At 41.7% G+C, this 12,314-nt stretch overlaps 1 protein-coding gene across 1 annotated transcript; it reads right to left on the reverse strand.

Moving 5' to 3' along the window:
- Window positions 1-460: 460 nt before the first annotated feature.
- On the reverse strand, window positions 461-1,723 carry LOC122788064 (early nodulin-75-like). The gene is made up of 2 exons (XM_044054985.1): window positions 1,170-1,723; window positions 461-1,067 (listed from the first exon to the last, which is right to left on the reverse strand). The coding sequence occupies exons 1-2, from the start codon at window positions 1,721-1,723 to the stop codon at window positions 461-463; spliced, it is 1,161 nt and encodes a 386-aa protein (XP_043910920.1).
- Between the last annotated feature and the right edge of the window lie 10,591 nt (window positions 1,724-12,314).

Genomic DNA, 12,314 nt, shown 5'->3' on the forward strand with positions numbered 1-12,314 from the left:
GTATTTTTTTTTCAAAAGGGTACTTGTTGCTATATTTACATCTAGGAGGCTTTGGATGTTTAGGTAGATTGCATTTAAGGACATCATCATATCTAGGAGGCCTTAGATGTTTAAGTGGATTGCATTTAAGAACATCATCATATCAAGGAGGCCTTGGATGTTTAGGTGGATTGCATTTAAGAACATTATCATATCTAGGAGGCCTTGGATGTTTAGGTGGATTGCATTTAAAAACATCAGCATATCTAGGAGGCCTTGGATGTGTAGGTGGATTGCATTTAAGAACATCGTCATATCTAGGAGACCTTGGATATTTAGGTGGATTGCATTTAAGAACATCATCATATCTAGGAGGCCTTGGATGTTTAGGTGGATTGCATTTAAGAACATCATCATATGTAGGAGGCCGTGGATGTTTAGGTGGATTGCATTTAAGGTCATCATCATATCTGGGAGGTCTTCAATGTTTAGGTGGATTGCATTTAAAAACATCATATCTAGGAGGCCTTGGATGATTAGGTGGATTGCATTTAAGAACATCATCATATCTAGGAGGCCTTGGATGTTTAGGTGGATTGCATTTAAGAACATCATCATATCTAGGAGGCCTTGGATGTTTAGGTGGATTGCATTTAAGAACATCATCATATCTAGGAGGCCTTGGATGTTTAGGTGGATTGCATTTAAGAACATCATCATATCTAGGAGGCCTTGGATGTTTAGGTGAATTGCATTTAAGAACATCATCATATCTAGGAGACCTTGGATATTTAGGTGGATTGCATTTAAAAACATCAGCATATCTAGGAGACCTTGGATGTTTAGGTGGATTGCATTTAAAAACATCATCATATCTAGGAGGCCTTGGATGTTTAGGTGGATTGCATTTAAGATCATCATCATATCTGGGAGGTCTTCGATGTTTAGGTGGATTGCATTTAAGATCATCATCATATCTAGGAGGCCTTGGATGTTTAGGTGGATTGCATTTAAGAACATCATCATATGTAGGAGGCCGTGGATGTTTAGGTGGATTGCATTTAAGGTCATCATCATATCTGGGAGGTCTTCAATGTTTAGGTGGATTGCATTTAAGAACATCATCATATCTAGGAGGCCTTGGATGTTTAGGTGGATTGCATTTAAGAACATCATCATATATAGGAGACCTTGGATATTTAGGTGGATTGCATTTAAGATCATCATCATATCTGGGAGGTCTTCGATGTTTAGGTGGATTGCATTTAAAAACATCATATCTAGGAGGCCTTGGATGATTAGGTGGATTGCATTTAAGAACATCATCATATCTAGGAGGCCTTGGATGTTTAGGTGGATTGCATTTAAGAACATCATCATATCTAGGAGGCCTTGGATGTTTAGGTGGATTGCATTTAAGAACATCATCATATCTAGGAGGCCTTGGATGTTTAGGTGGATTGCATTTAAGAACATCAGCATATCTAGGAGGCCTTGGATGTTTAGGTGGATTGCATTTAAGAACATCAGCATATCTAGGAGGCCTTGGATGTTTAGGTGGATTGCATTTAAGAACATCAGCATATCTAGGAGGCCTTGGATGTTTAGGTGGATTGCATTTAAGAACATCATCATATCTAGGAGGCCTTGGATGTTTAGGTGGATTGCATTTAAGCACATCATCATATCTAGGAGGCCTTGGATGTTTAGGTGGATTGACATGTATAAATGGGTGTGCCCTCATTGAAGGCTGACTGTCGAGCTGGCACCTTGGCGTTCATCAAAATCTACTGCCAATCATTAGCGGACTGGAGTTCTACTGTGGCGACCCCTAACCGGAAAAAGCCGAAAGACGACAACAACATCATATCTAGGAGGCCTTGGATGTTTAGGTGGACTGCATTTAAGAACATCATCATATCTAGGAGGCCTTGGATGTTTAGGTGGATTGCATTTAAGAACATCATCATATCTAGGAGGCCTTGGATGTTTAGGTGGATTGCATTTAAGAACATCATCATATCTAAGAGGCCTTCAATGTTTAGGTGGATTGCATTTTAGAACATCATCATATCTAGGAGGCCTTGGATGTTTAGGTGGATTGCATTTTAGAACATCATTGTATATGGATCTGTTACTCTGGAGTGCTTTTTGGATGTGTTTGATTTACCTCCTTGGTTGTCTACATTTGGCAGTTACTGCTGAGGATTAAGTCTTTTACCTGCTAATGAACTTCTTCCTGTGGCCCAGGTTTGCTTCTCGCATCATCCATTTGCCAATTATATGACCCTGAACAAGTCATTTACCCAGACAGTGTCCTGGGATAATTGGGAAATTGGATTAGGCTCTCAATGATCTCCAAGATTGCATGTCCAGGCATTTTGTTCGAGATCTTAACTTAAAAATTTTTTTTAAAAACAATGCTACTGCTGTGAATATGATTAAGTATAAATGCAAAAGTTCCTTTATCACTAATAGCATACCCCTCCCGAGTGCTTTTCAAACAATGCGTGGAAAACAACTGCATGAAAGGTTTAGTTCAAATAATCAATATAAATTTTATAATTTAAGTAAGAATGAGAATCTAGCTTTGAAAGAACTTCATGAAAAAAATGAACTTATTATTAAACAAGCAGATAAAGGTAACGGATAAAATGTTATATAATTATAAAATGTTGTTAAGTGATAATAGTACTTTAAAGTGGAAGATACAACCTTTGTTCAACATTTGATTTTTACTTGCAAGTCACATTTATATGATATGCAACTTACACTATTACATACAGAAAATATTGCTGTTAGGAGGCCTGCAGTATAGCAGGACTAATACTGCTTTTAGCAGGTCTGCCGTATAGCTGAAGTAGTACAGCTTTTATTAGGCCTGCAAAACAGCTGGAGTAATACTGCCTCTAGCAAACCTGCAGTATAGCTGGAGTAATATTGCCTTTAGCAGGCCTGCACTATAGCTGGAGTAATACCCCTTTAATAGGCTTGTAGTTTAAATGGAGTAATACTGTCTTTAGCAGGCTTGCAGTATAGACAGGTAATATGGAGTAATACTGCCTTTAGCAGGCCTGCGCCATAGATTGAGTAATACAGAGTAGTACTACTTTCAGTAGGCCTTCAGTATAGCTGGAATAATACCACCTTTAGTAGGCCTACAGGATAGCTGGAGTAATACTGCCTTTAGCAGGCCTGAATGCCTGCATTATAGCTGGAGTAATACTGCCTTTTAGTAGGCCTGCAGTATAATAGGAGTAATACTGCCTTTAGTAGGCCTGCAGTACAGCTGGAGTAATACTGCCTTTAATAGGCCTCCGGTATAGCTGCAGTAATACTACCTTTAACAGACCTGCAGTATAGATGAAGTAATACTGTTTTTAGCAAGTCTGCAGTAAAGCAATAACAGTAATAGACTGTGTTTACAGACCTATAGTAAAGCATTAATCGACAGGGTGCCTGTTAACTGCATCCAGTACAGTATATACCATCCAACACAGACAGCAAGATTTACTAGAGAAGAAAACTGATTTTTTTGAGATCTGTATGTTTTGCTGGAGAAAATAAATGAATTAGCCAGTGGAGTACCCCATAAGAAATATGGTTTAGATGTTCTGTGCTGCAGTTCAGAACTTTTTTCCCCACTCATCTTTTCGTCCTTCCTTGAAATTCAGAAAAATGCTCTTGTGGTGGTATAATTTGCCTGCTATGGGTAAATCAGTTTACACAATTGTGGGAAATTAGATTCAAAGACATGTTTAGCCGTGATGAGGAACACCTCATTTTCAGTTAACTTACATATCTCTGAATGACTGCTTCTCTATTACCACCAGTGCTAAAACAATATGAGGTGGTAATATCCTCTGCCAGCTCCTACATCATATTAGATCAAAGCTCTCCCATATACTTTCACACACACAAACACACAGAAATGCACACACACACACACACACACACACACACACACACACACACACACACACACACACACACACACACACACACACACACACACACACACACACACACATGCACACATACACACGCACACACATATCCAGTCAACATCACATCCATCCCACACACTCAGATGTACTTGCAGACACACTCACCCTTTCATGCACACACATATACACACACACACACACACACACACACACACACACACACACACACACACACACACACACACACATGTGCACACAAACTTCCACACTCTCCATCCAACATACATAAGTTATTCTAGTCCATTCATACCCATACAGATGTGCACATACTGCAACACACCAACACACAATCACATGCAGCCTACCATGACCTCTCCAGTGATGTTCACTCAACTTGCCTGCAATGCAACCTGTCCCTTCATCCCTTCAATATGAACCACTCCCTGAGTTTGTCTCATTGTCATGCAACATGGCTGGTGGGGCAGTACACAATAGTGACTCTTCCCATTGTGAAAAGTCAATATGATGTGTTTTTGTTTGACTCGGAAAGGGTTATGTTAAGGGGTTTTCATCTTCTGGTACAGCTTACTGTTGTGGTAACTTTTCTGAATTCTGGGCCTGTGTGTCATCTGGTCCTTATCAAGGAGGCTTCTAATGAATTTAAAGGCCTTACTCTCCACGCTAAGGGATGAAAATTAAATATGGTGGTTGGTTGCAAATTATGCAATTTTATGTCATATATGGTTTATGGCACTTCTTACATTATTGTAGGGATGATATAAATGTGGACATTTTGTTTCTGTTTTAATAAAATGCTGAAACCCTAACAATAAATAAATAAATGACTGTTTTGACTTTCATGGTATAATGACATAATCTGGCTCACAACCAGTACATGCAAAAGTTTCTTAATGGATGTGCATTCTCAGAGAAATATGTAAGAATGTGGAAGGACTTATTTCATAGGTTCATAAGCTCACAGGAGATTGCTAAGCTAACCGCTTAAAGGCCCTTGCAAGCCTAGCCAATTTAACCTGATTTTACCCAATATATGATAATCAACAGATGCATTGTGGAAGGTTCTATTCCATCTCTCTGGAAAATCTCTCACATAATCCCACTTCATAAGGGTGGTAACTCCACTGAAATATCTAACTTTTGCCCCATAGCCCTAATGTCCCCTCTAGCCAAAATAATGGAAACATGTATCCACCTCCAACTACTTGAACACCTTCTCCAAAATAACCTTCTATCAGAGTGTCAACATGGCTTTAGGCCTCACCATAGTATTACTACAGCCCTACTGTCCTTCACTGACTGCGTCAACATACATTGTAACAGGCTCTCTGCAGCACTCTTCTTAGACCTATCAAAAGCCTTTGATATGGTAAACCATCAACTACTACTAGACATACTAAAACAACTCTCTCTCAACTCCCACGCCTTAAGATGGTTCAAGTCCTACCTAGAAAACAGGAAACAGGCTGCCCTCTGGGACAATAACCTTCCCGCTCTTCTTCCTGTTACTCTTAGGGTCCCATCCGCTCTTCTTCCTATTACTGTCGGGGTCCCATCCGCTCTTCTTCCTATTACTCTTGGGGTCCCATCCGGTCTTCTTCCTATTACTCTCGGGGTCCCATCTGCACTTCTTCCTATTACTCTCGGGGTACCATCCGCTCTTCTTCCCGTTACTCTCGGGGTCCCATCTGCTCTTCTTCCTGTTCCTCTCGGGGTCCCATCCATTCTTCTTCCTGTTCCTCTCGGGGTCCCATCCACTCTTCTTCCTGTTACTCTTGGGGTCCCATCCGCTCTTCTTCCTGTTACTCTTGGGGTCCCACAAGGCTCCATCCTGGGACCTCTACTTTTCTCTATATTCATCAACGATCTAAAACTAAATATTCCTCAAGCCACCTGCATACAATATGCAGACGATTCCACACTAATGTGTGCTGCCACCTCATCTGCTGAGCTTCAAACCATCACCCAGACAGTATTTAACTCAGATGAAACATGGTTCTTGCAACATTGCCGACTACTTAAAGCTAAAAAAACTAAATTACTCTTATTTACTCCTTCACTAAAGTCACCCCCTATTGATCTCACTGTTAAATCTAGCAATGGTACTGTAATTGTACCTGACCTGACCACCAAACATCTAGGCGTAACAATTGACCAACATCTTAGCTATGACAATCACATTAACACCACTATTAAAACAGTTAATAGAAAACTTAGCTCATTCTATAGGATTAAATCCTTCCTTACCTCTGAAGCCAGAATCACCATCGCCCACACCCACCTTATTTCTACCCTCCTCTATGCTTCATCTATTTATACTAATCTTTCCAAATCTAACCTAAGCAAACTCGCAACTTCCTATAATAACATTGCTAGTTTTGCCACAGGTTCACCATATAGGATGCATCACTGTATAAATCTCAAACAGCTAGTTGGCTAGAACTCCAAAACCAGCTTCTATTTCAACAAATTATAATCTCTCATAAGATACTCTTTCATCCTAACAATACTCCTATTCTCAAAACCTAATCTCTCCCTACGGAAACCTCACTACCCTTCACGCTTCGAATAAAAGGACAGTTTGTCCATGCTATAAGGATGTTTAGCTTGACTGAAGATTTTGATGCTGAATGTGAGGAGCTAATAGTTAGATTTAGAGAAAGAGGCTACCCGGAGGAATTGCTTCAGTAATTATTGATGGAGGTTAGGGGTAAAAGAATTAGTGAATATTTTCCATCAATCCTTAATCAATCAGGTGAGCAATTTGGGATCCAAAGGAGAGATGAATCCTAGGCAAGCACCACATTTTTATTACAACTTTCAGTACACATTTTTATGAAATCAAGAATATAATGATAAAAAGCTGGGTAGTGATTGACGAAGATGTACAAATTAAGCACAGGGTGGGTGAAGGATTTAAAATAGTTGCTAGGAGAGGTATGAATTTGAAGAGTCTAATGGAAATTTCCAAGAAATGTGGATTTCAAAAGCAGGGTAAGATGGTAAAATGTGGTATGTGTAATTATTGTTATGCTATGTATCAATGTCAAACTTTTGAGATAAATGGTCAAAAATATAATGTGTTGGGGAAATATAATTGTAACACCAAAAATGTGGTGTATATAGCAATGTGCCAACATTGTTCTGCCTATTATATAGGAAAAACTACCAGAAAGTTTAAGGAGAGGGTCTGTGAGCATTTATATGCTATTAGAAAAATGAATATTTGCCCATCTCATTTGCTCACTCAAAAAAAAAATAATCTGCTTTTACTGTATTTGTGTTTCTTCCTACTTTATTTTGCTTTTGCGTCATCTTAAAAGTACTCAATTGTATTTATTACTGCTTGGTGTAACTCATTCTAAGCCTTTTAGTTTAAGCACCTGGGCTTCAGACCAGTTGTTTTACATTAGGAAGGTTTGTGGTCTGCACTGTGGTGGCAGGACAGGTAGCTTACATCCTTCTAAGTTGGGAACTGCTGATTGAGGGCTCAGTGTCTGTTATTCTAAAAGTGTATTAATTATATTTTAAGCACTTGGGCTTCAGGCCGGTTATTTTACATTAAAAGGGTTCATGGTCTGCACTCTTGTGGGAGGAGAGGCTGGACTCTGTCCTTCTAGCTGGGAATTTCTGGTTAAAGGCTTATAGTGCCTGCATATCTAAACTGCTTCTTACTGAAATTGGTACACCTTGTTTGCTGTAGCATAGACTAGATGTAGGCCTGCTGAATCTAGCTTTGTTTGTATAACCTGACCACTAATCCTGGCATTCTTTAAAGTATTCAATTGTATTTATTACTGCTTGGTAGTAACTTGATTAAAGTGTAGCTATCATTCTAAGTCTTTTGGATTAAGCACTTGGGCTTCAGACCAGTTGTTTTAGATTAGGAAGGTTTGTGGCCTGCACTGTGGTGGCATGACAGGTAGCTTACATCCTTCTAAGTTGGGAACTGCTGACTGAGGGCTCAGTGTCCGTTATTCTAAAAGTGTATTCATTCCGGTTTAAGCACTTGGGCTTCACGCCAGTTGTTTTGCATTAAGAAGGTTTCTGGTCTGCACTGTAGTGGCAGAACAGGTAGCTTACACCCTTCTAAGTTGGGAACTGCTGATTGAGGGCTCAGTGTCTGTTATTCTAAAAGTGTATTAATTCTGGTTTAAGCACTTGGGCTTCAGGCCAGTTATTTTACATTAAAAGAGTTTGTGGTCTGCATTCTTGTGGGAGGAGAGGACGGACTCTGCCCTTCTAGCTGGGAATTTCTGGTTAAAGGCTTATAGTGCCTGCATATTTGAACTGTTTCTTACTGAAATTGGTACACCTTGTTTGCTGTAGCATAGACTAGATCCAGGCCTGCTGAATCTAGCTTTATTTGTATGCTGCTTGTTTGTTTGCTTGTTATTTCCCTGAAACGCTAATTCAACCTAAAACATGGCTTTTCAGTGCTTCTGTGGATCCCTAGTGATATCTGCATTGCTTACTGTACTTATTTCCTTGTTTCACTTGAAAAAAAAGTTACTGTTTGTCATTTTTGCATTTAAGTTACCTGAAACACATTGCATTTAAGTTACCTGGCACTTGCTCACTAAAGCAATTATATACGTCAGCACTAAAATATTAAAAGCGCTACACCCTCACAAACTCCCCTTGAGTACCTCGTTCCCCTTTGGCCCTTTTTTTCAATTATAAAGGAATTCCCAATACTATTCTAGCATGTCCAAAGGTCAGTTGTCAATCTCCTCTCTGATCCAGCTGGTGAATCTCGGAATCTAAAGCAATGTTACAACTGCATCATGTACACAGACAACCCTCTCCTCCTCCCAGCAAATTCCAACACATGTGAGAGATGCAACCATATAGCCATACTGGAGGCTAATATCTCTCAACTCAGTACTGGCGAAACCAGTCGGGAGGAGAAGGAAACCACACTCACTACAATTCCAATCTCACATAGACCTACCATGACAGCAAACCAAACACATAAACACACAAAAACATACTCGGAGGCTTTAAATAAAAATCTGCCTAAGCAGCAGAGACCTCCAAAGCAGACACCCAAGCAACCGCTACCCCAAAACAAAACTCGTGCAACACATAGCTCACAAAGCCAGTGTGCCAAACAGTCACAGCCCTTAAGGCTAAACAACACTCCTGATACACTTGTAATAGGTGACTCTATTGTCAGGTACACTGACATCCCGCTCACCAGGCTGAACAAGGAGAAGGTCACGGTGAGCTGCCTGTCGGGCGCTAGGATCTGACACATAACACAAGCACTCAGGTCACTCCAAGCCAAGTACAAATATGACTCGGTCATTGTCCATGCTGGTGTGAATGACCTGACACGTACCTCCCTGGACTACATGAAAAGAGACATAGAGGAGCTCTCTGAGCATGTAGCCCAGGCCGGTATGACCCTGACCTTGAGTAGCATCTTACCCTCACCAAGAATGATGCAACAATATGAAGACAAGATGATCAATTTCAACAATTGGCTTAAGTATTGGTGTCATTCAAAGGGGATCCAATGCCTGTCAGCCTGGGATGACATGCTCGACAAGCCATGATGCTTTGCTAGGGACGGCTTGCACCTGTCACCCCTGGGCTTTTGGATATTGGCAAAGGCTCTTGCTACCCCCATAGTGCCTTTTTTAGGCAAGGCTCAAAAGACAAACCCATCTCCATAGTTATCACAAGGGATAAGAAACTAAGAGTAATGCTACTCAATGCCAGACGTCTAAACCTCAAGATGCATGCACTTGAAACTCTCCTTAGCATGGAGAACATCGATATCTGTGCAGTAACAGAAACCTGGTTCAAGGCTCCTAAGAGCACCCCAGCACTACCAGGTTATACCTCATACCATGCTTTCCGGCCCCAAAACTTGGACCATACTACAAAAGGAGGGGAAGTATCAATATTTGTCAAAGATACCCACACCTCCAGGTTGGTGGCACAGCACGAAGCATCAGAGACTATCCATGTGCAACTAACAGTGGGTAAAACTGCCTTCCAGTTTATAGCCTGCTACAGACCACCCTCCCAAACCCAGGAACCCCACCAGGCCTTCCTGAGAACACTGGAAAATATGAAGGTCTCTCCAAACACCATTATATTGGGTGACTTCAACTATCCAAACATAGACTGGGAGCATTACTCTAGCTCCAACACCCTAGCCCAAAGGTTCCTAGAATTTATAAACTCAAATGCTATGGAACAACTTGTTACCACTCCAACAAGAGGGGAAAAAATACTGGACCTGATCATCACCAACATGGGGACTCTATGCTCCAGACCAGAAGTGTATCCCTCACTGGTAAGATCAAACTATAAACTAATCTCACTGGATATTCACATGCCAACTCCACCCCCTGCCCTGAAAACCACAGTGAAAAACTTCTCTAAAGCAAATTTCACACTCCTCAAAACTGAGGTGGAATCCTTCAAAGCCCCCGGGCCTGTGAAAAATATGGCCCAGACCGCAGAATCCTTTATAAACGCATTTTATGAACACCTTCAAGAATGCATGGATCATGCAATCCCATATAAAACCAAGACCCAATCCTCCAAAGGCAGACGTCCTGTCTGGTGGACCCCAGCCATAAACAAACTATACAGTAGAAGGAGGAAGCTACTACATGATAGAGCAAAATCCCAAAAAGGGAAGGCATCTCTGATCAGTATTAGCAAAAAACTATGGGCACTCATAAAATCGTCTAAGGCCAGCTTTGAGAGAAAAATTGCACAGGACACTAAGGATAATCACAAGGCTTTCTTTAGTTATGTTAGGAACCTGGGTGGGAATTCCCAGATATGCTCAGAATTAGTCCAAAATTACAAAAAATACACCAAACCCACAGACATTGCCAACATCCTAGCTGACAGGTTCAGCGCAAACTCCCCCCCCTCCCCACCAAAAGGGCAAATATTTATCCCAGCAGAGTGCTGCCCCCCTGACATCTCAGATGCTCAGGTAAGAGCTGCCCTCTCCAAAGCAAGAAACGCAGCATCAATGGGTCCAGACGGTGTCCCGGGCTGCATCCTACATGAACTCTGAGAAGAGCTAAACCCAACCATAAAACTACTGTTCAATCTCAGCCTTACTACAGGATATGTACCCAAAGAGTGGCGTACAGCAACAGTGGTCCCTCAACGGATCCTGGAAATTATCGCCCCATAAGCCTGACTAGCTTGGTCTGCAAAGCTATGGAAAGGATCATCATGGACCATATTGGGGACCTACAGACACTGGATCCGACCCAGTTCGGCTTTGTTAAAGGCAGATCCTGCCTCTTAAACCTGGTTGATTTCTTTGAAACAGTCACCAAGGCCATTGACGAGGGGAAGGTGGTCCACAAAGCCTACCTGGACCTCGCAAAAGCCTTCGATACAATACCCCACTCGGGCAATATAGATAAGCTCACCAGCTTAAATATAAACCCCTATGTCACTAGATGGGTTGCAAACTGGCTCAAGGACAGAACCCACATGGTTAGAATTGCTGGAGCCATGTCAGACTCCAAACCAGTTACAAGTGGCATTCCCCAAGGCTCAGTCCTGGGACCTCTCTTATTCGGTATATATTTCTCGGAGGTACAGGCCAACATGGAAGGACTGTGGCTGACTAAGTTCGCAGATGACTGCAAACTGGGTGCCATAATCAACTCTCCAGCCGACACAAGCATCCTCCAAAAGGGCCTCATAGAAACAGACAACTGGTGCCAGAGCCATGGCCTCAAGCTAAACGCCAAAAAGTGTATAGTCATCCCCTTTGGCAAAAACAAAGTGCCCACAAATTACCACATAGGTGGTAATCCATTAAGTACAGAAGAAGTATTTAGGGACCTGGGGACCCAAGTTAATGGCAATCTCTCATTTGACAACCACGTGGCCAAAGTGGTTAGAAAAACATTTTATATAGCCCACCTAATCATGAAGGGATTCACATCTAGATCAGGGGAGCTCATTGTGCCTCTTTACTCATCCCTCATCAGGCCCATAATTGAGTACAATGCCCCTTTTGGGATGTACCTTACCAGACACCTGCAGCAACTGGAAAGACCCCAAAAGTACCTCACCAAGAGGATCATAGGGCTCAAACAGATGCCATACGCTGCCCGGTTAAAGAAACTCCAGCTCTACTCAGTGGCATACCGCCTGCTCAGAGGCGATCTGTGCCTGACGTATAAAACCATGTCCAACCCGGAATTAATGGACATGCTGCACCTCAGAAAATCCAAATCCCATCGAGCTACGCGCTTGAGAGACTTGAACCTCAGCACTGAAATAAATAGGACATGCTGGAGGGACAGATTCATAACCCAGAGGCTCCCTTCACTCTGGAATAAAATCCCAGTCCAGGTTAGGCAGAGTCCC

This window comes from Protopterus annectens, chromosome 13.part0 (assembly GCF_019279795.1).
Source record: "Protopterus annectens isolate FY-2018-M chromosome 13.part0, PAN1.0, whole genome shotgun sequence".
Taxonomy (NCBI): domain Eukaryota; kingdom Metazoa; phylum Chordata; order Ceratodontiformes; family Protopteridae; genus Protopterus; species Protopterus annectens.